The sequence below is a fragment of the Dermacentor silvarum genome, chromosome 9 (genome assembly GCF_013339745.2).
Source record: "Dermacentor silvarum isolate Dsil-2018 chromosome 9, BIME_Dsil_1.4, whole genome shotgun sequence".
In the NCBI taxonomy this organism is placed as follows: domain Eukaryota; kingdom Metazoa; phylum Arthropoda; class Arachnida; order Ixodida; family Ixodidae; genus Dermacentor; species Dermacentor silvarum.
Window position 1 is genome coordinate 155,723,186 of NC_051162.1, and position 23,502 is coordinate 155,746,687.

The following is a 23,502-nucleotide window of genomic DNA, read 5'->3' on the forward strand; positions in this document are numbered from 1 at the left end:
ATTCCGTGCAGTTTACAAGATTGTGATATCATGTTGCTCAGTTAGAGTTTTAAATTTGATATTTTCGTTTTCTGAAGCTCTGCTATTTTGTGAATTTTATTAAACAGTTGACGACTTTAATAAAAAAAATAGCGAACAACAGTCACTAGAATTTCACTTTTCTTTTAACTGCAACAAACGTCATCAAATGTGGTGCAGTGGTTGCCGAGAAAAACGAATTCTCGTTTTATATGTATTTAGATAGGAGCACCCAAGCTAAAGCTTCCTCTTAAGGTGGCGGCCACACCGCCAGCAACTTTCAACGTATTTCGCTTTACCACTGTATGCCACTGCCTCCCACGGACCCACTCCCCATTTTACTACACTCTACCAACTCGTTCAAAAGTGACGATTTTTAGAAGAGCATCATCTGAAAGCGCTAACAAAATATGGGCGCGAATGATGGCCCAGTAGCACAATTTACGTCAGAAAGTTAGGCATTCGAGAACTGCGTGCTTGCAATCATAATACTAGTTTACCAAAACTGCCCTTTAGTCGCAATTATGGCCAAGTTTAGGCAAGTCAGAGGCTAATAGACGTTCTTTTTACCCCGATGTCACTATTTCTTAGCACCTTGCTGCATCCCGGCGAAGCTCTCATTTCTACCACATATATTGTCATTAAAAACAACATAATGCAAGATGTTTTTAATGTTCTTTTTCCAGTGTCTGTGGACAGCTGTTGACGCAATTTTAAGAAAAATTACACTGTTTTTTTTTAATTTTTAAATAGTGTTCATTTTCGTCAAAACTTCACATTTGAGGCAAACTGTAAAAATGGAAATTTGTGCTACAGCAACAATATTCAGCACAATCGTTTAATAGGTTAAGGTATCATAGCCCATCAAATGTCAAAAGGCTACATGCATTAGTTTAGTAGATAAAAATTCGTAAATATAGCAAATTTCGAAAAGTGTAGCAAATTAAGAGTTTTTTCTAAAACACTTCCGTTCTGCACAGAAGCCTCAAACAACGCTTGCTGACTCTTCTTTATGTATACGTTTTACAGAAGAAAATTCATTCTTTGTAGCCGTAATATTTTGTACTTCACAATGTTGTGAATTTTCAAGAATGCCCGGTGCATTAAAATGGCGCCTGCAACCTGAAGAACTTTGATATTTTTTTTCTCCTAAAGTATCCATTTGTCAAAGAAGGCAAGTTCACTTTCGTACTACCGAGTGATATGCGCACAAAATATAAAATATTGAATGAAATCTAAAATATGAATTTTTGGACCCGCGCTGATCTCTCGGGGAATCACCCAACTGCTAACGCCATCGCTCCGTAGGGATCAACCTCGACCTTAAACAAGCTCCGCTGTTAATAAATGAATCTCTTCAATGTCTACGTTACTGTCTTTCACAGTGTTTCACAAACATGAGAGAGTTAGTCGAAAGCCAGTTGTCGGTTTTCACCGGGTGTCTCCGGAACAGGCGTGGTATTAGTACAGACAGGTTATCTATACCACCATGCATTGGGAGTAAGATAACAGGGGTACGAAATATGAGGAAAGAAAAAAAATTAGAAAGAATCAGCAATATAAGACTATGTCTCGCGAAGTTCTTGCTATTATCTATGATGTCCCATTGGACACATAGAAAAGGTGTTATGCTTCAGGACAAGGTTTACTGCGTCCATTTGCGGTAATTTGCTGTGTAAGGAAGCCGTAACTTTTACAGCCAAGCTGTTTATGGCTGGGGTTCCGTGGACTTTTCGTGCGCGTCAGCAAGACCTCAGGTCCCGATCGAATGCACTCGTGCCTCTGCTCGCGCGTTCGTCGCACTCTTATTTCACGGCTGCCATGTCGGCGTCCCTCGGATATGCATCTTGAGTAGATTAGTTATCAATAGGCACTATTTTCAACATTATGAAACTCCCAGGTAGGCAGATAATAAAGCTTTCTCAAAGATTCGTCGCTGTGCGGCCCGTGTCGGCCATGTCTGCGCTCGCCACGCCCTCTCTTTGTCAGCGTTCCATGCACTTCCGTATCTAGTTTCCTTTCTTTCCGCTATCACGTGGTGGCGGTTTATAAACAAACCAGAAAGGCAAGTTGCCGTTCTCCGTTTTCAATTTCACTTCTCTTCTGTCGTCGTTATGGGGAGGCCGCGTATCATCCGGACTCCCAAGAAGCAACGCGCCTATGAAGAGGGACGGCGAGAACAGATGCCAGGGTGCGATCGGCGCCAGCGGGCCGCTAACGCCAATTTCCACCCATCAAGGCAAATAATGACCACCGATCAAAACAGTAAATGAGTGTGCGTACCTTTCGTAACGATGAGCACCTATCAAGACAATAAATGTGTTCGTACCTTTGTTTAAAAACTGTCTGCGGCTTAGCTCAACTAACCCACGATAAATGCAAAGCGAAAGCTTGTTCTAGCTTTGTTAAGTCTTGGTTTCACTTGGTTAACCTTTGATCTAACTGTAATTATTATACTCAGGTATACACTCATCGTTGAGCCAGGTATACATTATAAGCCAAGTTCAAGCGTTTTGCGAGCCGAGGGGCTGGCTCTTCCTCAGTCTCCAACGCTAGCTTCGCGTGTTTGGCATTCCGGGCCCTATCCAGTGAACCAGCTCGCCGGGCGATATCCGCGGGGTGGTCAGACACCACTTGCCGACGGCGGCTCAAAGCCTCCCACTCCCGCGCAACGCTCAGAAAAGACGGCCCGGCCTCGCTCTCACCCATGGCCAAGCTCGCACTGACTAGGCGAGCGCGGTGCTCCTTTTATCCAGGCTCACGGCGACTCACGTGGTCAGGCGGTTACCGAGCTGCGGAGAGCGCATGCGCCAAGCCAGTGGCGGCTAGCGCACGCGGCGGCGGCGGAGCTCGGCGTGGCGAGTCACGTGATTCGTTGCCAGGGCTACGGCGCAGCTGCAGTCAAATGAAAGTCAATATGTTGGCGGCGGCGAAACTCGGCTCGACTAGGTTAGTGAAGCTTTCGCTTTAAAGCCCATTACGTTGGCAGAGTGGCCAAATTTCGGAACAAATAAGTTGACTGTGGAAAGAGTTCAGCTGAAGCCTGATGGTGCGAAATAAGGTGAGAATGTCGACAGGCGTTGAATGGAGGTTAAGTTGGCCCTGTGGCCGACGCCAGTGCCCGGCAACTGTAGGGAGACTGTCGATATGAGCAAGGTCTCTGATCGTAAGTCGTTAAATGGTGAGTCGGTGGTGAAATTTGGTATGTGGACTCTATCACACGAGAGAAAAAGCACTCTGTGGTTACTTTCCTCGACGGCTGGTGGTGATCTTCGCGCGATGAGGATGCGAACAAACTGTCTCCTGTGCCCACTCTCACTTTACTCGAATTGCCAATATTCCTTTATTTTGTTCTTGATAGTCGTTCAACTCTTGAATACGAGTAAATGTGACGAATTGTACGCGTGGCCTTCGAGTATGTGGGCGGCCTTGCTGGGTTTCCATAAATGCTGTTCCACAATGCGGCTATATTCTAAATGTGGAACGGCAGCATGACAGACAATATGGAGAACCGACCAATCCAATGTATTATTACGCAATCATAGAAAGTGGTCTTCCTTCACGCACCTGGATTGCAATGACGGGACGGTAGTTTCACAACTTACTGCAAGTAATCTATTTGTCCTGCCCACAGATGTACCTGGCACGGTGCATGGCCCGTTAATGTGACATACTATTGTGAACAGCTTCGGCCATAGCAAGCTAACGGAAAACACAGAGCCAGTTAGACTATTCCTGTGTCGTACCTTGTTTATTGAAGCTGCAAAACCACCTTGTTCATGTGTCGATCTTAACACTTCAGCACATCTTGATTTCCAGCTTCTGCGGCCGCCTATGAGTGCGGATAAGAAAATCTAAAGGGGGATAATTTGGGGCACCTCAACAAAACCAATAGGTCGAAATGAGGGGTCGTTCACAACGGCGTCTATCCTATCCGCTGTTGGACATTCGGACGCTAAGTGTTACCTAGAAATTCGGAATGCGTTCCGACTGAAGAAAAGCTGCTGCGTAGCGCTGCCGAAGATTATGCTATCAACTTGAATTTCTATCATTTAAAAAAAAGAAAATAACCGTGGCTGTCTTTCGGGAAGCCTCTGAAAAGCTCGGAACCCGTCATCGCTGCGTTTGCCTATATAGTCGCAACTAAATGCTCTAAGGATGATAAGTTATTTCCAGATGACGCGCGGCTACTCCTTATCAAGAACACTGATAACGCCGGCAGTACAAGCTTCGTGGTGCTGTTCAGTGCCCATCAATAGCGTTTAATTCTCTAATTGCATTTCACTGACGTCAAATGGGGGGCTTCCGCGCAAACTAAACGCAGATGTCCAAAAAAGACTTATATGATGACATGACGACCACTGCAGTAAAGGCGACCGTCTTCGAAATGAGCTGTCTGCACCCAAGCGGTCAAGTATTTCTTCAAATGTTTCCCCAAACAAGCCTGAATTACGGCATACTTAAGCATCTGTGCACGCGCTGAGCAGCAAAGTTTAAACGGCTTTTATGCTCATGGGTCGTTCCCCCAACAAATGTACTCAGAAAACCTTCTTCTAGACTGTAAGCGCTTTTCATGTATTAATACGAGACGTCATGGGAGGTGGGAATATCTTTGACACAGATAGTCCCATATTGTTCTCTTTCTACTTCTTCTTATGAAAATTTCTTTCGCCTAATAGTTCACACCCCTTCCCTAATACAAGTACGTCAGGCGGAGAGATCCTCTGCGTATCCTCGTTGTCTCTACTTTTACCTCTATTGCTCTGGGAGACACCCAGCGAAAAATGACGAAGGGCTTTCGACTAGCCCATTCATGATTGCGAAGCACCGCGACAAATAAAACCATTAGATTAGAAAAGATTCCTTAATTTATTCCAGGCAGCAGTAGTAGTCAAACTGAATTTCCTATTTTTTTTTATGCAAGGACGCCGAAGGATATAGGTTTAAGCCATACCATATTAACAATTTTTGTTCGGTAAGCAGGAAGAGAAAAAAGGCTAACTCCGTCAATGAGTATCCAACAAAAGGCACACAGTCGGAAGCGCGCATAGAAGTAGAAGAGGGAGAAGAAGGCTTCCTTCCTGCCGGTCCGCGCGTAAAGCTCTCGTCTGGAATCTTCCCTTACGATAAAGTTCGTTCAAGCATTCTAAACCCGAAGTCCAGCATCTCTCAACCACGCGATGGACCTCTTGTTCCCTCAGCGACTGGTCGGCGTTGATCTTCGAACAAGCGAGTCCTTTGACTGCGAAGAAGGCTTCGGCCACGGGCCCTTCCAGAAGAGGATGCTCGTACTGATTCTTCTGGGAGCCTTCTTGCTTAAATGCCAAAATATCGTGGTGTCCGTTGTCACCGGTGATGTCGACCATTGGTGCAAGCCGCTCGCCGGATTCAACGTCTCTGCAGCCGATTGGAAGAATATTGCCATACCGATCGAGGCCGATGGACGCTTCAGCCGCTGCCGCGTCTACGAACGCTGCAAGCCACCCGCAGAACTCAGCAATTCCGTTGAGCGCGAGCAGAGTGATGCTGGAACTGCTGTTGCCGGCCGGTGGTACAACAAATGCTTCCTCAGCGAGAATGAGCCCCAAGACAGCAACGACACACGCGACGCGCCCTGTGAAGAGTGGGACTACGACGCTCGGACGGTCAAGACCAGTGCCGTGAGCTATTGGAACCTGGTGTGCCACCGACGTTTCCTGCCTGCCGCCCTTGTCACCCTGCAGAACGCCGGTGTCGTGGTTGTCCTTGTCTTGCTCGGAGCCTTCGTAGACTACGTCGGCAGAAGAGTTTTGCTCATCGGCTCCGCTATGGCGGTGGTCACCTTCACGGTATGCACCTTGGTGGCGACAAGTTACGTACATTACGCTGTGGCACGTTTCTTTACCACTGTCAATGTCGCCGTACAAATGGTTTTCGCCTTCCTGATCCCATTCGAGGTGATGACGCACACGCACAGGCCACACCAGGTCCTGTTCCTGGCGGTTATGGGTTCGGCATTGTGCGATGTTTGGATCGCCATCGTCAAATCTATTGTCATCGACTGGCGTCTCAAGCAGATCATCTTACTCGCTCCGACGGCTCTCTTGCTCCCTGCTTTGTTTACAGCACGAGAGTCACCCCGGTGGCTCGTCGCCAAAGGAAGGATGGACGCGGCAGAAGCAGTCATGATGGAGGGGGCGAAGACTAACAACTTCCCGATTGCGGTCACGGCCTGTCTCGTGGGTAAGCTCAGCGAACGAATCCAGAACCGCACGGGTCAGGAAGGCGCAGACAAAGACGACTTGATCGACTGTCACTCCCTCCGACGTCGAGCCTTGGCCATGTTCTCTATCTGCTTCTCTATGTCATTCGTCTTTTACGTCAACGCTTTCTCGACGGCGCAATGGCGGGGATTCTGGATCTCGGGCCTCACAATGGTCATCACGCTGTTGACGTACGCGGCGATGCACTTCCTGATGACCGGCGTCACCCTTATTACAGTACTTAGCAGTTGCTTCGTGCTGACGGGCGTCATCCAATGCGCGATGAGTATCACCACCGGCGCTGGACTCGTCACCATCACGAAAGCCTTGGTCGTTTTATCCACGGGCGCGTCAAGTGTGATTTTCATCCACTGTTTCACGTACGTCGCTGAGCTGTTCCCGACGGCCGTGCGGGGTGGTGCGCTCTGCTGGGCGTTCGCCAGTGGACGTGCCGCGGCCGTGTGCGCGTTATTGACTTCCGTACTGAAGCCGACCGGACGCGAAGACGTTCTCTTTGCCCTGACGGGGCTGCTCCTCTTCACCTGCCTGCTCATCATCCGGGCCCTGCCACGCACCACTGTAGTGGAGGAAGCGAAAATCGTGGCCAGGCACGCTTCGGACGCCACTAGAATATCCATGGATCACATGAAGCGGACCTTGGAGCGGCAGACGCGGCAAAAGACGGCCAAGACAGCAAGCTCGGAGAGCTCCAAGTCATCCGGCAAGAAGAGTCGAAAGAGAAGCGGCAACAACAGTCCTGGCAGTTCTAAGACACCTCGATAGTTTCGCAACGACCACATTCAGAAGTGTGACAAGCAGCGTGGAGATTGTATGCACTCCTTTCGTGTTGTCATGTTCTTGACTTCTGGAAGCTGCCTTTAACAAGCTAGCGCCAGTTTTAACTCAACTGTATTATTATAGCTTTGCCTTCTAACTATGTTTTCCAGATCTCTATATCGTACTTTTCATGCAGCACTATGTTTATTGTGCATTTTACTCGTTGAATGGCCCTCACGATAAAGTGTTGATAGTGCGTCCACGGTGTGAAAGTTGCCATGTTTACCTCTCCGTAGTACAGATCTTGGTAGCTTTTCAAGGAGCCCGTTGCTTCTCTCTCTCTCTCACTCTCTCTCTGCGTGGTACTACCACTGCAGTTCGCTTCTACGTTACAGGCTCAGTGGCAAAGCTGCAAGACAGTTTAGCAAGGTTCCCCCTGGTTCTGTCAATTTCAAACATGTGTCAGCTGCCCAAGCCGCCATTTTCCAAACGCCTAACATGTAATACTGCAGACTGCGTCGTACTCCACATTTTCCGTACGTACTGCCGTCCGCACGCTTAACACCAAAGCTCCGCAGCGTGGCCTCCGCAGCGTACTAGAATACGGTTGAGTGGGACGAGCGGCTGGGCCGGCGCATGCTTTGCAGTGAGGCGCCCTACGTGGAAAAATACTGTGGCGGCGCTGCGATCGAAGTGGACTGGGCCGCATCAAGGTCGCGCCGTTGAAAACTGCTGGTGAAACTGCTCGGCAGGGTCATTCGTACTACTTCGCACGCTGCTATTTGCGTTCAAACCACTCAAATGGTGTTCATAATTGCATGTGACATGTATTTATGCCTTAAGAATAAATTCTTTTCTTTCTCTTTTTTTTATTTTATTCTTAATGCCACTGTGATTGCGCGTACATTGCGGCCGCAGTGTCGGCTTTCATTCTAGTATGTAATTGTACGGTTCCTTTTGTATAACAAAAATTTTTCTTGTTCTTCAAGCCGCATGTATCTCTCGTGTGTATTCTTGCGCATATAGTTTCGACCAGTATGTCTTGCGAAACGAAGACGAAGAAACGTATGTAATCTTCCTGCTTGCCGCTTCAAACAAGTAAAGCATATCTGCCAGGGGCGTAGCCAGGGGGGGGGAGGGGGGGGTTGGGGGGGTTCAATCCCCCCGAAATCTTTTCCGCAATCCCCCCCCCCCACCCCACTTATACCCACCCTTTGTTCTCGTCGCTTCACACTGACATAATTCAAGGAACCGGTGCTACTATCACAATTTCATTCCTGGGCGCTTCCGTTTGGGTTGGTAATTTACAGTGAATCATTTCTGCATATGGAAAAAAACTGTCACGGTGTTTGTCAAGGTTTTGACACTCTCTGAGGTTTTAGGCGAGCATGTGGCGGCCGCATTCTGACGCAACAAATGCGGCAGCCGCATTTTAGATGAAGGCGAAAATGCTCGAGGCCCGTTTACTTAGATTTAGGTGCACGTTAGGTGATTTAGGTGCACGTTAGGTAAACGCCCTGGTGGTCGAAATTTTCGGTATACATTTCCGCCACTTCCCTTCATGTGCCGGTTAGGCCGCGCTCGCGCAGTCTCTTAGGCTACGCTCACACTTGGTCTCGGAGCTGTCGGAAGCAGCAAAATCCACCCGCCTAGGCGGCAAAAGAGGCAGAAAAACAAGCGGCGAGCCAAATCGGTCTCGGACCGATTTTTTCGCTATGGCGAAGCGGAAACGCGGCGGAAAGTCGTTCTGCTCGACCGGAAGCTACACTAGCATGTAAACAACCGGTCGTAAAATTGAACATGGCACCAAAATTGCAGGCTGCAATGCTGATCGACGCGATCAAGAACCACCCCTTGCTCTACGACAAGAGTGGTACTAAAACGTACTGTCAGCAATACTCGCGATAGTATTCAATGTCGCGCGACCGGAGGTGCGGCAACGAAGCCTTGGCGTGATCCAACTTCTCGCGCTTTTGCAAAGCCAGGCGAACCCACCACCACCGTTTCCGAGGTGTCCGCGTCTTCCGTTTATTCATTGTCCATTTCTATAAAACAAGTAGGTAGAAGTATAAAAGCCATTTCTTCTTCCACTTCCATGGCAGACAATAGTTAGGCAGATTCCCCGTTGGCGCTCCATAATTCTCCTCGCACGTGCACGGTATGTTGCAGAAGTCGCCGGGTGCTTTTCTTGTCGCGACAATAGATTGGGAGCGTAGGTCTCACGTAGGAAGCGCAGGCTTTAGCGAGCTCCAACACAAGGGCCAGCCCGGGTTTTAGTTTTGGTGTTCCCGTTGCCGCTTTGGTGTCCTGGAGGCGCCGACAATAATACGAAATGATGAAAGGTTATTACAACTTGTAAATAAAAACTATTAAAGAAATATAATCACGCCTAGGCACCAACCTGTGACTCAGCGCTACCGCGCCCGTGTGGGGACAATCACGGAACGCCAACGAGGAATTTACCGAAGGTCGCAGATGACACGTGAAGTTGCGTAAAATGATCCCTTTTGATGACGGGTGGGTCAATGAATGAACATACTGCTCGAAATAATGCGATAATGAGCGCCACCACGCCGACAAACGTACGCAGACTAGACGGATCTGGACGAAAACGGCAGCTGCGGCCGCGGCGGTAGCAATACAAATGTGAACAACTTGGACAGGCGCGGAAAAGATTTTCCGGCCGCTTTGGCCTTTCCGCCCGCTTGCCGCTTCCCAAGTGTGAACGTAGCCTTAGTCTGCGCTCGAAACGTCTCTTGTTTGCGATTGCGCCCCTACGGAAGGCTGGTAGTTACTGTTGTGTTGAATGCCGAACCAGCAATTACGCAAGGCTGGTAGTTGCTGTTGTGTTATGGAATCCCAAACCAGCAATGTACACACGAAGGGGTGGATGACAACAGTGAAATTCCACCGACTCGCAACAGAATGCACGAGACAGACAGCCGACAAGCTTGGATTACTGTTGTGCGCAGTACAGCGTAAGTAAACTCTTGTTGCAGGCGCTGACAGTTCTCGTCGGAGTTCACGCGTCCTGAGAAATTGATTACGTGCACTATACACTGAACAAGACCGTAGTTCATACCTGCGTCACTAGTACACCAAACAGTCGAGATTCTGTGAGGTACGAGGCCGCTTCCTGTTAACACCGGCGTAAGTAAAGCAGAAATGAGTGGCACGCACTGGAGCACTGCACGGGCTCGGGCTTACCCGAAAGCCATGGGGCCGGGCCGGGCCGGGTAGAGCAGTTTTTTCACGGGCTCGGGCCGGGCTCGACCACTGCATGTGCTTTTTCACCTGGGCCCGGGCCGGGCTCGGGTTTTTTGACGCGGGCCCGGGCCGGGCTCGGGCTTTCTGGTGGTGTGCATGTAACGTGCAGCGAGTTATCCTCGCGCGTCTCGACTCTGAAAAACATGTCTTTTTCGGTCTCGGGCCGGGTTCGTGCCGGTTTCGAGCCGGGCTGGGGCCGGGCTCGGGCCTAAGGTAAAGGGGTGGCGGGCCGGGTCGGGCGGGTAAAGTAGAAAATTTCCAGGGCCCGGGTCTCCCCATAAATTTTTTGGTCGGGCTCGGGTGGGCAGCCCAACGTAAAATTGGGCACGCACTGGGGCACGCACTGGAGCTTAAATAATCGGCCCGTGCAGTGCTCTAGCACGCACTACTTAAAATGCGTACACATGCCATATCTATGCTGTGCGGTGAAATATTCTGTACAATTCTGAATCTGTTGACGTAAAGGCAAATGACGGCTGCACGCTCGCACACAGCGGAAGACACAGCGGGCCATGCACTTGCCGCAGGAAATGCAACCCTCTCGTATGAGGGAGCAGGGCGACGAAAGCTTAAGTTTTCTAGCGCAAAGACGCAACGAACAAGCTATTGCTCTGGGAGTAGGTATAGCCTGGTCACACGTGAATTTTCGCGTGTATAGCCGGCCTTGACTTGTGAAACGCACTTCGCACCGACGAGGACGACGCCATCTACGCTTAACGAAGATTAACAATTAATGATGTCTTCTCCGATCGGGCGGGTCGTCTCAATGATGCGTTTTCGAAGACTGGTCGATTCAGTGGCGTGATGAGAGACCGTTGCTCCTAACGCCCACTGTACCTGTCGTACTTACTGTATTTTATTGAGCTTACTTTACTTTTTACTTCATTTCTTCACAAGCACACGCGAGGGGGGGAGGGGGGGGGGGGGGTCCTATGTCTTTGATATACATGTATAGAGTCTGCTTCAACTACCGATATATGTTATCGATCATGTCACGTAGAGGAAAGCAGACGCTTGTCCCCCCCCCCCCCGGTCGGGCCGGTGAACCCCCCCCCCCCCCAAAAAAAAATATTTCTGGCTACGCCCCAGATATCTGCCCCATCCGGCGCCTTGTACTCAGATTTACGAGAAGCATTGTTATCGATAAAAAAAGAGTAAACTGCAGCGCAACATTCCATTCAAATTTCCGCCTTCGTCGCCTAACAGAATGCGGAGTGAATGATACGGGGTCATTTATTGCGGTCGGACCTCGAGCGCCGAAAACGGTTTTAGTTAGTCATTCTATATGCTAATCTTTGGCAGTAAGCCGTACCTGGAATTTTTCTTCCAGTCGATACTTCACAAAAGAAAAAAAAGAAAACGAGAGAAATAAAGCCTGCGCGGTCGCTTAATTAGTGGCTATTTAATGGATACGGCATTGCACTGCTAAACTGGAGCTTGCGGGTTCAATCCAGGTCTTGGAATTCGATAGGTACGAAATGGAAAAAGACTCGTGTAGTTCTATTTAGGTGCACATTAAAGAACCCCAGGTGGTGATAACTAAACTAGGTGCCTCATAATCATATCGTGATTTTTCCACGTAAAACCAAAGAATTTGCTTAAATAAAAAAAAGAGAAAAAAGCAGGTGGCTGCGTTCTCCGGCTTTTTTCTGGGGTGTAAACAAAATAAATTATTCTCGAGTGATTTCCAAGAAAACCATATTACGCTTATCCTATATTTCATACATAAATGTAATGTCGTTCCCAAATGTATTACCGCTCAACTCAGCAGCTTGTATATTATAAACGGCTGCTTTCAGTTATCCGGTGCACTATCATAACGACCATAATGAAACAATTAAAGGAACGGCATCTCTCACATACACGTAGAGATATATGCAGATCTGTTGCGTTCGTTGAAGAAGATAAGTGTGGTACCACATGGGGAACCCAGTTTTAATTGGTTCCAAACATGGTGAGACTGTCAAAAAAGTTCTCCTTGTCTGAATCAAGTTAGCAGATTTACAGGCTGCCCCAAAACGGGGCGTTTATATTGAATGACAGCGAGGAACATGTTAAGCAGGACTTATTAACACCCTTGCGTTAATTCTCTCGGGAACTGCGCCTCTGCGCAACAGCCACGACTCTCCGGCAGCACAATCATTCGGAAGAACAGTCCTCACTTGCATTGATCACTGACCTTTGAGACTTCAATAGTGCTGTTATACGTTACATTCGACCCGCCGTGGTTGCTCAGTGGTTATGGTGTTGGGCTGCTGAGCACGAGGTCGCGGGATCGAATCCCGGCCACGGTGGTCGCATTTCGATTGGGGCGAAATGCGAAAACACCCGTGTGCTGAGATTTAGGTGCCGATAAAGAACCCCAGGTGGTCCAAATTTCCGGAGTCCCCCACTATGGCGTGCCTCACAATCAGATCATGGTTTTGGCACGTAAAACCCCATAAGTTTTTTACGTTACATTCGAATGGAAACGACTATTCGGCGTCGTACAGTATATCAATTAGAGCACTGCACGGGCCGATTTGTTCAGCCCGGTCCGGGCCCATTTTTACGTTGGGTTGCCCACCCGAGCCCGACCAAAAGTTTTATGGCGAGACCCGGGCTTGGTCCGGGCCCGTAAATAATCGACGTTACGGCCCAGCCCGCCACCCCTTTACCTTAGGTCCAAGCCCGGCCCGAGACCGAAAAAGATCACCCAGCGGCATCAAAAAAATAAAATAAAGAAGAGAATGAAACAAATTTATTCTTACGGCATAAATACTTGTCATATGCAATTACGAACACCATTTGAGCGGTCTGAACGCAAATATCAGCGCGCGAAGTAGTTCGAATGACCCTGCCGAGCAGTATCGCCAGCAGTTTCCAACGGCACGACCTTGATGCGGCCCAATCTACTTCTATCGCAGCACCGCCACAGTATTTTTACACGTCGGGCGCCTCACTGCAAAGCATGCGCCGCCCCAGCCGCTCATCCCACTCAACCGTGTTCTAGTACACTATTGACCCTTTTCGCGGTGATCCCGTGGGCGCTGCCATGCTTGATCACGTGGTGACGCGTCCATTGCTTGCCTCAACTGCCTCCGTTGCCTCCTTGTTTGCAATGGAAGTGTATGACGCCGGCGCGGCTTAGAAAACCTCTGTTTTCTGAGGTATCGTAGACGGTGACTAGGCGGACGACACGAACCTTTGATCACCGCTTCACAGAACATGCAAAAGCGCTTTCGGAGCTGATTAAGCTATGTCCAAACGGCGCAAGCAGCGTATAGGTGCTTGTTCTAAAAGCGGGGCTAAATATGTATTCCAAGCTATCCAAACATTCCGCTCATGAATTCAGTCAGGATTAGTGTGTTTTGCTCTTTGTTCTTTATTCGGCAAACATTTTGAAGCAGTGGCTTGTCAGTTTCTGACTCGGTGCGACCACTATCTGATCATATTCTGCCTAATCGCTCGCGGGTGTGCTCAGCTCCGATAGATTTGTCCTTGCTGCGCACAATAGCTGTTTTGTACATTGTAATACCTTGTAGCAAATATACATTACAGCTAGTAACTCGCTTTCTCTTGTGGACCGTCACGAAACATTCAGCTTCGACCATTTGTGCGCCATCGGTGTAATCCGTCATTTATTATGCGTATACATTGCGCATATATTCAAGTGCGCGCCACTTCACTTATTCTTGATACGTCGGCGATAGAGTGGGCGTAAGTTTTCCTGCCATTTGGGACAGATTTTTATAGATAACGTGCGCGAAACTTACTATGACAGGAAGCGGCGCTACTCCCTTTGTCATTGTTTAACGAGTGGTACTCACTCTTGCCGACGTTCTGGGGATGAAGCCCTTTCTTTGAAGCTTAGCGATACAAGGCTGGCGGATGAGCAAATTTCTGTATCCTCGAGGAAAGCCGTACATCACGAAGTGCCGGTAACACGTTCGGACAGTTGCAGCAGCGGTCCGCGAACTTGGCCACACAGATTCATTCTATTCCTTAACATGCCAGTCACTATTTTTGCAGCCAACTACTGCACATGTCTTCAATCCACATGGTTCAATCTAGCATGATTGGAGCACAGTGTGTTAGCGAAAACGCAGCTGCATTTCCGACAGCTGATCGCACAGAAGCAAGGTAGAAGCGGTAATGGTTTCGTATTCGTGCGCGGTCGCTGAGGAGAGGTATGGCGCGCCGCCGTGAGCGCCATCTCGTTTCTCTAAAACAAACTGCTCCGCGAAAAGGGTCAATAGCCGAAGCGCAGCCACGACCGGTCGTTAGCGCAGCGCATGGATGGAGTAAACGGAGAAAGAAAGCTTTTCGTTCCTCCATGGTGCAGCGTATTGCGCTGCTGCTAGGCGGCCGGTTGAGAACATGCGTGCAATCATGGATGGACGCAGTGCCATATTTCAGCCGCGTGACGAATTATCTTACCAGTCATCGTTTTAATAATTCGCCTTTGAGGAATTGCTCATGAGTAAGACGCCGGCGGCGACATAATAGAAGAAAAGGACGAAGTAAACGGAGCGTTCTGAACGGCGCGAGCGCGCGAGGCGCGTGACCCGAGGTATGGTCGAGGGATAAAAGGCACTGAGCGAGCATTATCGACGTGGCTCTGGGCCGGGAAGGACGCATCGTCAGCTACGCTCTGGCGACGGGAGACTTGGAGGTCCGGCCAAGTTCGTGGCGCGGGCAGTCCGAGGTGCAGCCGTCGACCTCGGAGACGTCCGAGCAAGGCTACTTGGACCAGCTGCCGCATCACATGGCCGGGCACTCCAGAGAGGATCCCCCTTCTTCGGCCAGACCAGCGCGTTCGGTGATCCCCGGAACGCCACGTCGGCAATGGAGAAGAGATAGACGGAAGCAAAGGGCGAGGACGTCGTTAGGCCTAATCCGTCGAGCCTCCCTGCCACGTCAGCAACAGCGACCGGGTTAACCAATCTTCGGGGACGAACGAATGGACGGACCGACTCCAATGCAGCAATGTTTATGCGACAGTTGGCAAGTACGACGACATTGAAGATTTGACAAGACTCCGGCCGGGAAAATACGCGCATCGACGAACTTTGTAAGAACGACTTTCTTGTATCGTCACTACAGTAGGCCAGTGATGCCAGACTTTGGTGTAAGAAGGGCCTAGGACTAACGGAGGCGAAGTTAAGGGCAGGTTTATTAGTTCATTAGGCTGTATTTTTGTTAGCGTTTATTTATTCATTGTGTTTTAGTTCAGTGTAGCATTTGAGTTTTTGGTTTGGGGTTTTTTGGTTTCGAGTGTGATTAAATATCTGCTTGCTGTGTTGCCATGCGTCTTCCAATCTCATCTCTAGTAACACCCGCATGCCCCCGAGATCAGTGACAACAAAAAAAAAGGTCACAGTTTCGCCCTAAGGGCGAAGCAATGAATGCGATAGCAACACAGCAATGTCATACGAAGTAAGGTGAGCGGCTTTGGTAGCAACAACACGCAGAACTGTTGTCGACGCCATCGGCGTTTTGCCCGCGTTAGCTCAAAATGCGTGCGGCGTTGGTGACTGTTGCTGGAGCCTCTGATATAAATAGGCACTTGGTGCCGCAGCTAAACGTCGCCTCCCTTCCCTCCCCCTCCCCCACGGCCTCTCGCGCGTCCGAAGAAGGCGCGTTTGCTCTACATATATGGTGATTGTAAAGGAGGAAAGAGACGCCTACTTCTGCAGCCCTTAAGCAAGCACGGCGCGGAACGCGCGTTTGTTCTCCGCCGTGCGTTCACTCCCCGTGAAAGAGCGCGTCCCTCGCGCCCTTTCACTCGCACATACAGCGTTCGGCGCGCGGCGACGATTTCATCTCCAAATGACGTCATACGGAACCTCACGGCGACGGCGACGGCGACGCCGACGGCAGAAATCTGCTTTTGAGTGTCCATATAATTGCTATCGCAATAAAACATCACAGGAATCAGCAAGTCTTGAACGCGCTTGCACCACGCTGAAAGCATTAATTACATTGATTTACGTAAGGTATACCATGGCATCCTTTGGTTTGAGGCGACTTGGGTTTTTCTGGACTTTTACATTCTGTTCAAACAGCGCAAAATCCGACGGAAGAAGAAAAGGGAAGTACAGAGGAGTATAACTGCTAGCTGCCAGCTGCACCGGGGCAACATGTTTTTCAGAGTCGAGACGCGCGAGGATAACTCGCCCCACGTTACATGCACACCACCAGAAAGTCCGAGCCTAGCCCGGGCCCGCGTCAAAATACCCGAGCCCGGCCCGGGCCCGGGTCAAAAAGCAGATGCCGAGCCCGAGACCGTTAAAAAAACTGCCCTACCCGGCCCGGGCTTTCGGGTTAGCCCGAGACCGTGCAGTGCTCTAATATCAATCACACTTGCATATATATAAGATAGTTTTGCCTGCTACGAATATTATTTCTGCGAATGAGCGTTTTATGGGCCGTATTCACTAAAAAATGTTACTGCAAACACGTGCGCTTATTCCGGTCGGGAGTTTTCACTTTTTCAATTAATGCATTTAGAATATTTGTTATTTTTCCCCTATATATATATATATATATATATATATATATAGCGAATATGTCTATGTACCCTTTGATTTAATTACCTAGAAATACATTGGCCATTCTTCGCGCCATAAACCTAGTTTATTTCACCCTAATATTGTTTTCTTCGATCTTTGTCCCTGATCAATATCCACCAACAAGACGCGCTTTAAATGACACGATATCGATGATAAAATTTTCTTACGTAGCTTTTAGATGACAGTGGTAAAAACAGCAGATCACCTGACTAAAACTACATTTGGTACCATCCGGCAAGAGTCATCGGCGCACCAAAGCAACTAAAACATAAAAATGTCACAGTTTCGCCCTAAGGGCGAAGCAATGAATGCGATAGCAACACAGCAATGTCATACGAAGTAAGGTGAGCGGCTTTGGTAGCAATATGAATTGTAGTAAACATGAGCTGATTAAGTAAGCAGGTGTGCTGCGGCGTAAGTAGACCGACATGAAGCGAGACTCGATGACCACGAGAAGTCGCGTGTGAAACGGTGGTGTTGATGAGAAGCGCTTCCCGTGGGCAGCGCGCGTGCGAAGGGACACACCTGTAGCGCTGCACTGCCGATCCGGGCAGCATTACATGTGTAGCGTGCGTTGGAAAATGTGGCCCGACTATTACTAACTGAATGAACAAGCGTGGTGTGAGCGCGCACAAACAAACATGAATAGATCACACTGAATGACTGCAGACAACGACTGTCAAAACGCGGGCAGCAAGCCCATACGCTGCAGCGGGCGAAGGTACGTGCGGTCTATCGCTTCAACAGAAACTGAGCGGCGAATGCACAGTGCATAAAGGTCAGAGCCGTGTGGAGATGAGAGATGGTGCGGCGAGCGACGAGCGCGGTTTTTGGCATAGTAGAAGTGCGCCCCCCTCCCCCCCCCCCCCCCCCGCTCCCTCCGGCGCTGGCTTCCCGCTTCGTTGCTTGCGCGTGGGAGAGATAAGAGACGGTGCGGTCGAGCGACGAGCGCGGTTGTTGGCAGAGTAGAAGTGCCCCCCCCCCCCCCGCTCCCTCCGGCGCTGGCTTCCCGCTTCGTTGCTTGCGCGTGGGAGATTGAGTGCGTTCGCTCTCCATGACAGCGCGCGTCCCCGCACGCTTCCGCTCGGGCATACGGCGCGCGGTGAAGATTTTATCTATACGGAACCTCACGGCGACGGCGACGCCGACGGCAGAAATCCGGTTGAAGTGTCCATGTAATTGCTATCGCAATAAAGAAATGTACTGCACAGACGTTCTGTGAGAAAAACTGGGCGTCCGCCTGCGTCCGCATAGCGAACGCGCGCTCGCTAGCAAACGACGCGCTTGACAACGACAGCAAAATTAAAGACGTCGTGTTGTATAATCCATGCCTCAAATGTATATGTTTGCTAAATTGATGTAAACATAAATTTGCAGTTGAAATAAACGTCTATTTTAAAGCGTACTATGCGCAATCGGCCTCGGCGCCCGCAGCAAAAGTACTTTAATATGCCGCGGAGCGCGTCTCCGCCCCAATCCAGTTCGCTAGCAGCGCCCTCGCACAATTTTATTGCGATAGCAATTATATGGACACTCAAAAGCAGATTTCTGCCGTCGGCGTCGCCGTCGCCGTCGCCGTCGCCGTGAGGTTCCGTATGACGTCATTTGGAGAAGAAATCGTCGCCGCGCGCCGAACGCTGTATGTGCGAGTGGAAGGGCGCGAGGGGCGCGTCTTTCACGGGGAGTGAACGCACGGCGGAGAACAAACGCGCGTTCTGCGCCGTGCTCGCTTAAGGGCTGCAGAAGTAGGCGTCTCTGTGCTCCTTCACAATCACCATGTATGTAGAGCAAACGCGCCTTCTTCCGACGAGCGAGAGGCCGTGGGGGGGGGGAGGGAAGGGAGGCGGCGTTTAGCTGCGGCACGCAGTGCCTATTTATATCAGAGGCTCCGGCAACAGTCACCAACGCCGCACGCATTTTGAGCGAACGCGAGCAAAACGCCGATGGCGTCGACAACAGTTCTGTGTGTTGCCGATGCTGTTGCATGTCCAAGTTTATACAGCTGATAAAGCTAATATCATTACTTCGTATAGACGTTTTCACGAGGGCGCTTCCGACGGTCTGGCGTGGAGAGTATGTGTCAGTGTTGCCTGTTCGGTCTGGACTGTGAGCTTGCCTTGTGCTTGCATTGCGGAGTGGTAGCTTTCCTTCGATGTTTCCGTTTATTTTTGTCACGAATGACTTACGCTCGTAAATAATGGCATATATACTCATCAAAAGGCTACAGGCCAGCACTGTGCAGTTTATGGGTGCACAAACAACCAGCGGAAAATAACGATTTTGAGGAGTATAGTGTGTCCACAACACAGCACTCCGCGAGACCACTGCCGATGTGATATGTTAACGTTTTGCCGGTTTCTTGCATCACCCGAGGACTTGGCATTTCAGTCTAATGTGAACCAATGCACACATCAGTAAAATAACGCATTTTGGTAAACTTTTTTCGGCACATGTCCCAATAGGTTGCGAGAATTGTCAGCTCTTCGATGCAATATTTTCTCGTATGTAGTAGCAGAGGCTACATTTGTTATTCTTTCAAACACGACTTCATTCCACTGCCTAATACGGGGGCCACACGGCGCACTTTTTATCGTGATCGAGGCCGATCTGGGTCGAATTTCTTGGTCGCGATTGGCTTCTTTGCTCAATCTGCGGAAGGGAGCCAATCGCGGTCGAACATTCTGATCCAGATCGGTCTCGATCGCTATCAAAATGACCGTGTGACACCGGTATAACACAAATTGAAGCACTCTGCGAGAGAACTAGTCGGTAAATACACTTCGCAACGATCTGGAAAAATCGTGTCCTATGGAAGATGTATGCAGACCCTGTGTCCACCAAAACATTGTCTCTGCGTTCACACGCACCCTGCGCGGCCCTGCCCATAAAGTTAATAATTTCAACAGTGTGGTGCTGCATCGAGCTCACCCATCTTTGAGCGTTGTCTATGTGCTTGGGCAGCAAGAGAATGCAAAAACGAACGTGTCAACCTCATCAGCGCGGCCTAGCGCCAGTGCTAGAGTTCGGGAACCGTAATGCGCTAACTGTGCATGGAGTAGAAACGCGCTAAATGAGCCCGCGCAAGTTAGAACGTAAAAAATGGTATTCGCATGGGTACGCGCGGACAATAGCATCATACTTTCAAGAATAACAGGAACGAAAAAAATAAATTATTCGCACAGTCGATCAAGTGAAATACTTACGTGCGTGCAGTGACCGCTTCGCTGACCACTAAGCGCTTTTCACTCACGGTCAGTAGTGGTTTGCAGTCATACGCATATGTATTTATTCGACAATTGTCAAGAGTTGAGATTACTTTATTATGAACATTGCACAGAAACTAGAGAAAGAGCAGAGATGGCCCTAACGCTGCAATATTATTGGCGTATTTCGCTTCAGAGATAGCGCACACGAACAATTCTTTCCGTACGCGATATCTTCAATACAAACTTCGCGCACGATCTACGTTAAGGTTCACCGTGAGCGAAGCTTGTTCCAAATTGAGACATTCGAAAGAAAAGCCATTCCAGGTAAACAAACGTAAAAAATAGGTAAACAAATATATCTTTATAACAAGTCATGTTATAATCCCTATTGGGATTGACAGTATTGGGATTGACAGTAAAAATAAAAATATAGCACCTGGGCTGTATCAGTTGCGCTGGCATCTGTGATCACTATCGCGCGTCGGTTCGCTGCAGGTACCACGCTGCTCGATCGCCACGCTTATGCTTTGACATTTGGTTATAAGCACACTGCACCGCACCAGATCCAATAAATTTTGCATGATTGAGCTGTTCAGTTGCGTCGGAAGCGTATGGAGTAACCACCGCATATCTACCAACCACTGACACGCGTCGTCGGGCCGCCGGCGCCTGGTTCTAAGCATTGCCCGAGACCTACGTACGCGCCTGCTTTCGCTAAATGAGGCAACCCTCAACCGCGAAACCTAATGGTGATCAGATTCAATCGACGATACGGTCACATGTGTCCAGAAATAACAATGAAATATACCGCTGATTAGCACGCCAGGTCTCGACGAAGCAGACGCGGCTGCCGCCGCTACCGACGACGAAACACCACATCCACTGGCTGGGCTTGCTGGTGCCATGGCACACCACACTGAGCGCTCACGCGAGCACGTGAAACATGTAACAAGTCAAGCCGCACAAGACAAGCGAAACGGAAGAAAACAATCGAAATAATGCGCGGCGAAGATCACACAACCGAAGTGCGGCCGGCCTGCTCTCGCAAGGCGCACAGTCCAAAATGGTGGCATAACATGTTCTGACGCTAGACGTCGCCCGCGTCGGCAAATGGCGCTGCTCAAACGTCGGTTTGTGAAAAGGTCTATAGCTCTCTACAAGTTTGCTATCGCAATTGATGCTTCGCCTTTCAGGTGAAACTGCGACAACTTTTTCCACACGCGGCGCCTCAGCGGGAGAGCGCCATTCGGCCCACTCGACCATTGTCTAGCACACTCTAGTAATAGCCGTATGCAGATCGCTTTCAAGGTACGGTGTGCGCGACAGCCCCGCAGCCACGCAAAGTACAAGTACGCAGTTGTTGGCAGAGTAGAAGCCACACACCCTCCCTTCCTCCCGCGCTGCCTTCCCGCTTTCCTCCTTTCGCGTGGGAGATTAAGTCGCCAGTTCCCCTTGCACCCGGTCGCAAGATACGCATTTGGTGGCGCAGCTAAACGTCGCCTCCCCTCCCTCCCTCCTTCCCATCCCTCCACAGCCTTTCGCACGACGGAAGACCGCGTTTTCCCTCTGCCGTGCGTTCACTCCCCGTGAAAGCGCGCGTCCCTGGCGTGCTTTCACCCGCGCATACAACATACGGCGCGCGGCGACGATTTTATCGCCCTTGGACTTTACACGTGACCTCACGGCGACGGCGATGGCGACGCCGTAGGCAGAAATCCGCTTTGAGTGTCCATAATAAAAGCAGCAGCAGCTGCAATTAAGACACCTGATGGGGCGGGGAGGCGGTATTCTATGAGAGTCCACCTAGTGAACTGTCCCTTTAGACCACTGCTGATTGGCTGGAGCTGAACTAGTGAGCAGAAAACTGGCGGGGCGGGGAGGGGGGGGAGGGGCTGTATAACATTCGCTGGTACAGGTCCAGCCAATCAGCGTTGGCCGCGATACATATACCACAAGGTGGACTCTTACAGTATACTCCCCCATCCCTCTAATGCTCTCGCTGAAGCGTAGAAGACTTATGATTTATTTGCAGCAAAACACGCACACGCACAGCATGCTACCTGAGCCAGCGATATCTGTTAGCTGCTAAAGCAAAGTGAACATGTATGTGGAGCTGCCTATGTATCACATAACTGTAAGTACAACTTGCTGTAACGAGGTAAATTTTTAATGATAAGATATCATGGAAGCAGCTAACACATTCAAGAAAATCTTCGAACCAGATTTGTACACCCCAAAGAAAAGTTACAATTACTTCATTAAGCAATTACGATTACTTTATAAAAGGTGTAATTGAATAGTGTTCAACTGCGGCCTCACAAAAATATTGAGCAATTACGAAAATGGAATCGATTACTTCACGTTGCTTTGTTAGCAGGATCCCGGCCACGGCGGCCGCATTTAGATGGAGGTGAAAGGCGAAAACACCCGTGTGCTTAGATTTAAGTGCACGTTAAAGAACCCCAGGTGGTCTAAATTTCCGGAGTCCCCCATGCACTACGGCGTGCGTCATAATCAGATCGTGGTTTTGGCACGTAAAAGCCCATAGTTTAATAAATTTCTTGCTTTCCTTGCAAACTTTACTAATTGTGCACAAACAGGGGCAATAAAACGCGCGCCGTAAACTGTATGTGCGAGTGAAAGCTTGCGACGGTCAGCTGGCGATCGCGGCTCAATCTCGTGCGTGCGAAAGAAGGCGGTGCGGAAGCGCGCCGTCTTCGGTGTTGCGCGAGGCACATGGGGAGGGGGGGGGGGGGGGGGCGAGGGAGGTGGAACTGCTGCACACGGCGCGGCCTAGCGGGCACCGTATCTTGAAAGTTCTGCGACTTGCACAACGTGCCCGCCCGCGCGGGCCTCGTCTTCAACGCGATCTGCGATGTGGAGAAAGTAGGCACGCCGAGTGCCGGCATCTTCGTGTGCACTGTGGTTTCGATGTTTAGTTCGCGTTGAAGCGAGAGATAGCGGGAAAGGAACAATTCGTGCGCTGCTGCTGCATCATTTACGAGTCTGGTTGGGCGCAAGAAGAGCAGAGTAGTCATTTTCTTCTTCTGCGGTTTTGGCTCTTTGGATCAAAACACTCGTACTCACTCCAGCGTTTTGGCAGTCAGATTCCGCGGTCATCGAGCGAGATATGTTCATGTTTACGTGTGCGCTGATGACACCGTGCTTGGTAATTTATTTAGCAAGCGAATGTTTACAAGTTTATACTGCCCATAAAACAAATATCCTTACTTCGTAGAGCTGTCTACCAATTTGCTATCGCAATCGCTATCGCAAGCCACCTACTTTCTGGCAGAAGTGCGACTTTTTCTTGCTAATCTTCAACACATATGAATTGCTTTTGTAAATTTTCGGTCATCTTCCGTGATTTTCTTGCGAAGACAGCAGCAGGGACAACGAAAACGCGCCTTATCAGTGGGCCTCTTACAGCGAAGGGCT

At 49.7% G+C, this 23,502-nt stretch overlaps 1 protein-coding gene across 1 annotated transcript; it reads left to right on the plus strand.

Annotated features, from left to right (window-relative positions):
- The first annotated feature begins 5,198 nt into the window (after positions 1–5,198).
- On the plus strand, positions 5,199–7,043 carry LOC119464006 (solute carrier family 22 member 7). Its single transcript, XM_037724825.1, has one exon. It carries the CDS (start codon positions 5,199–5,201, stop codon positions 7,041–7,043), a length of 1,845 nt encoding a protein of 614 aa, XP_037580753.1.
- The last annotated feature ends 16,459 nt before the right edge of the window (positions 7,044–23,502 follow it).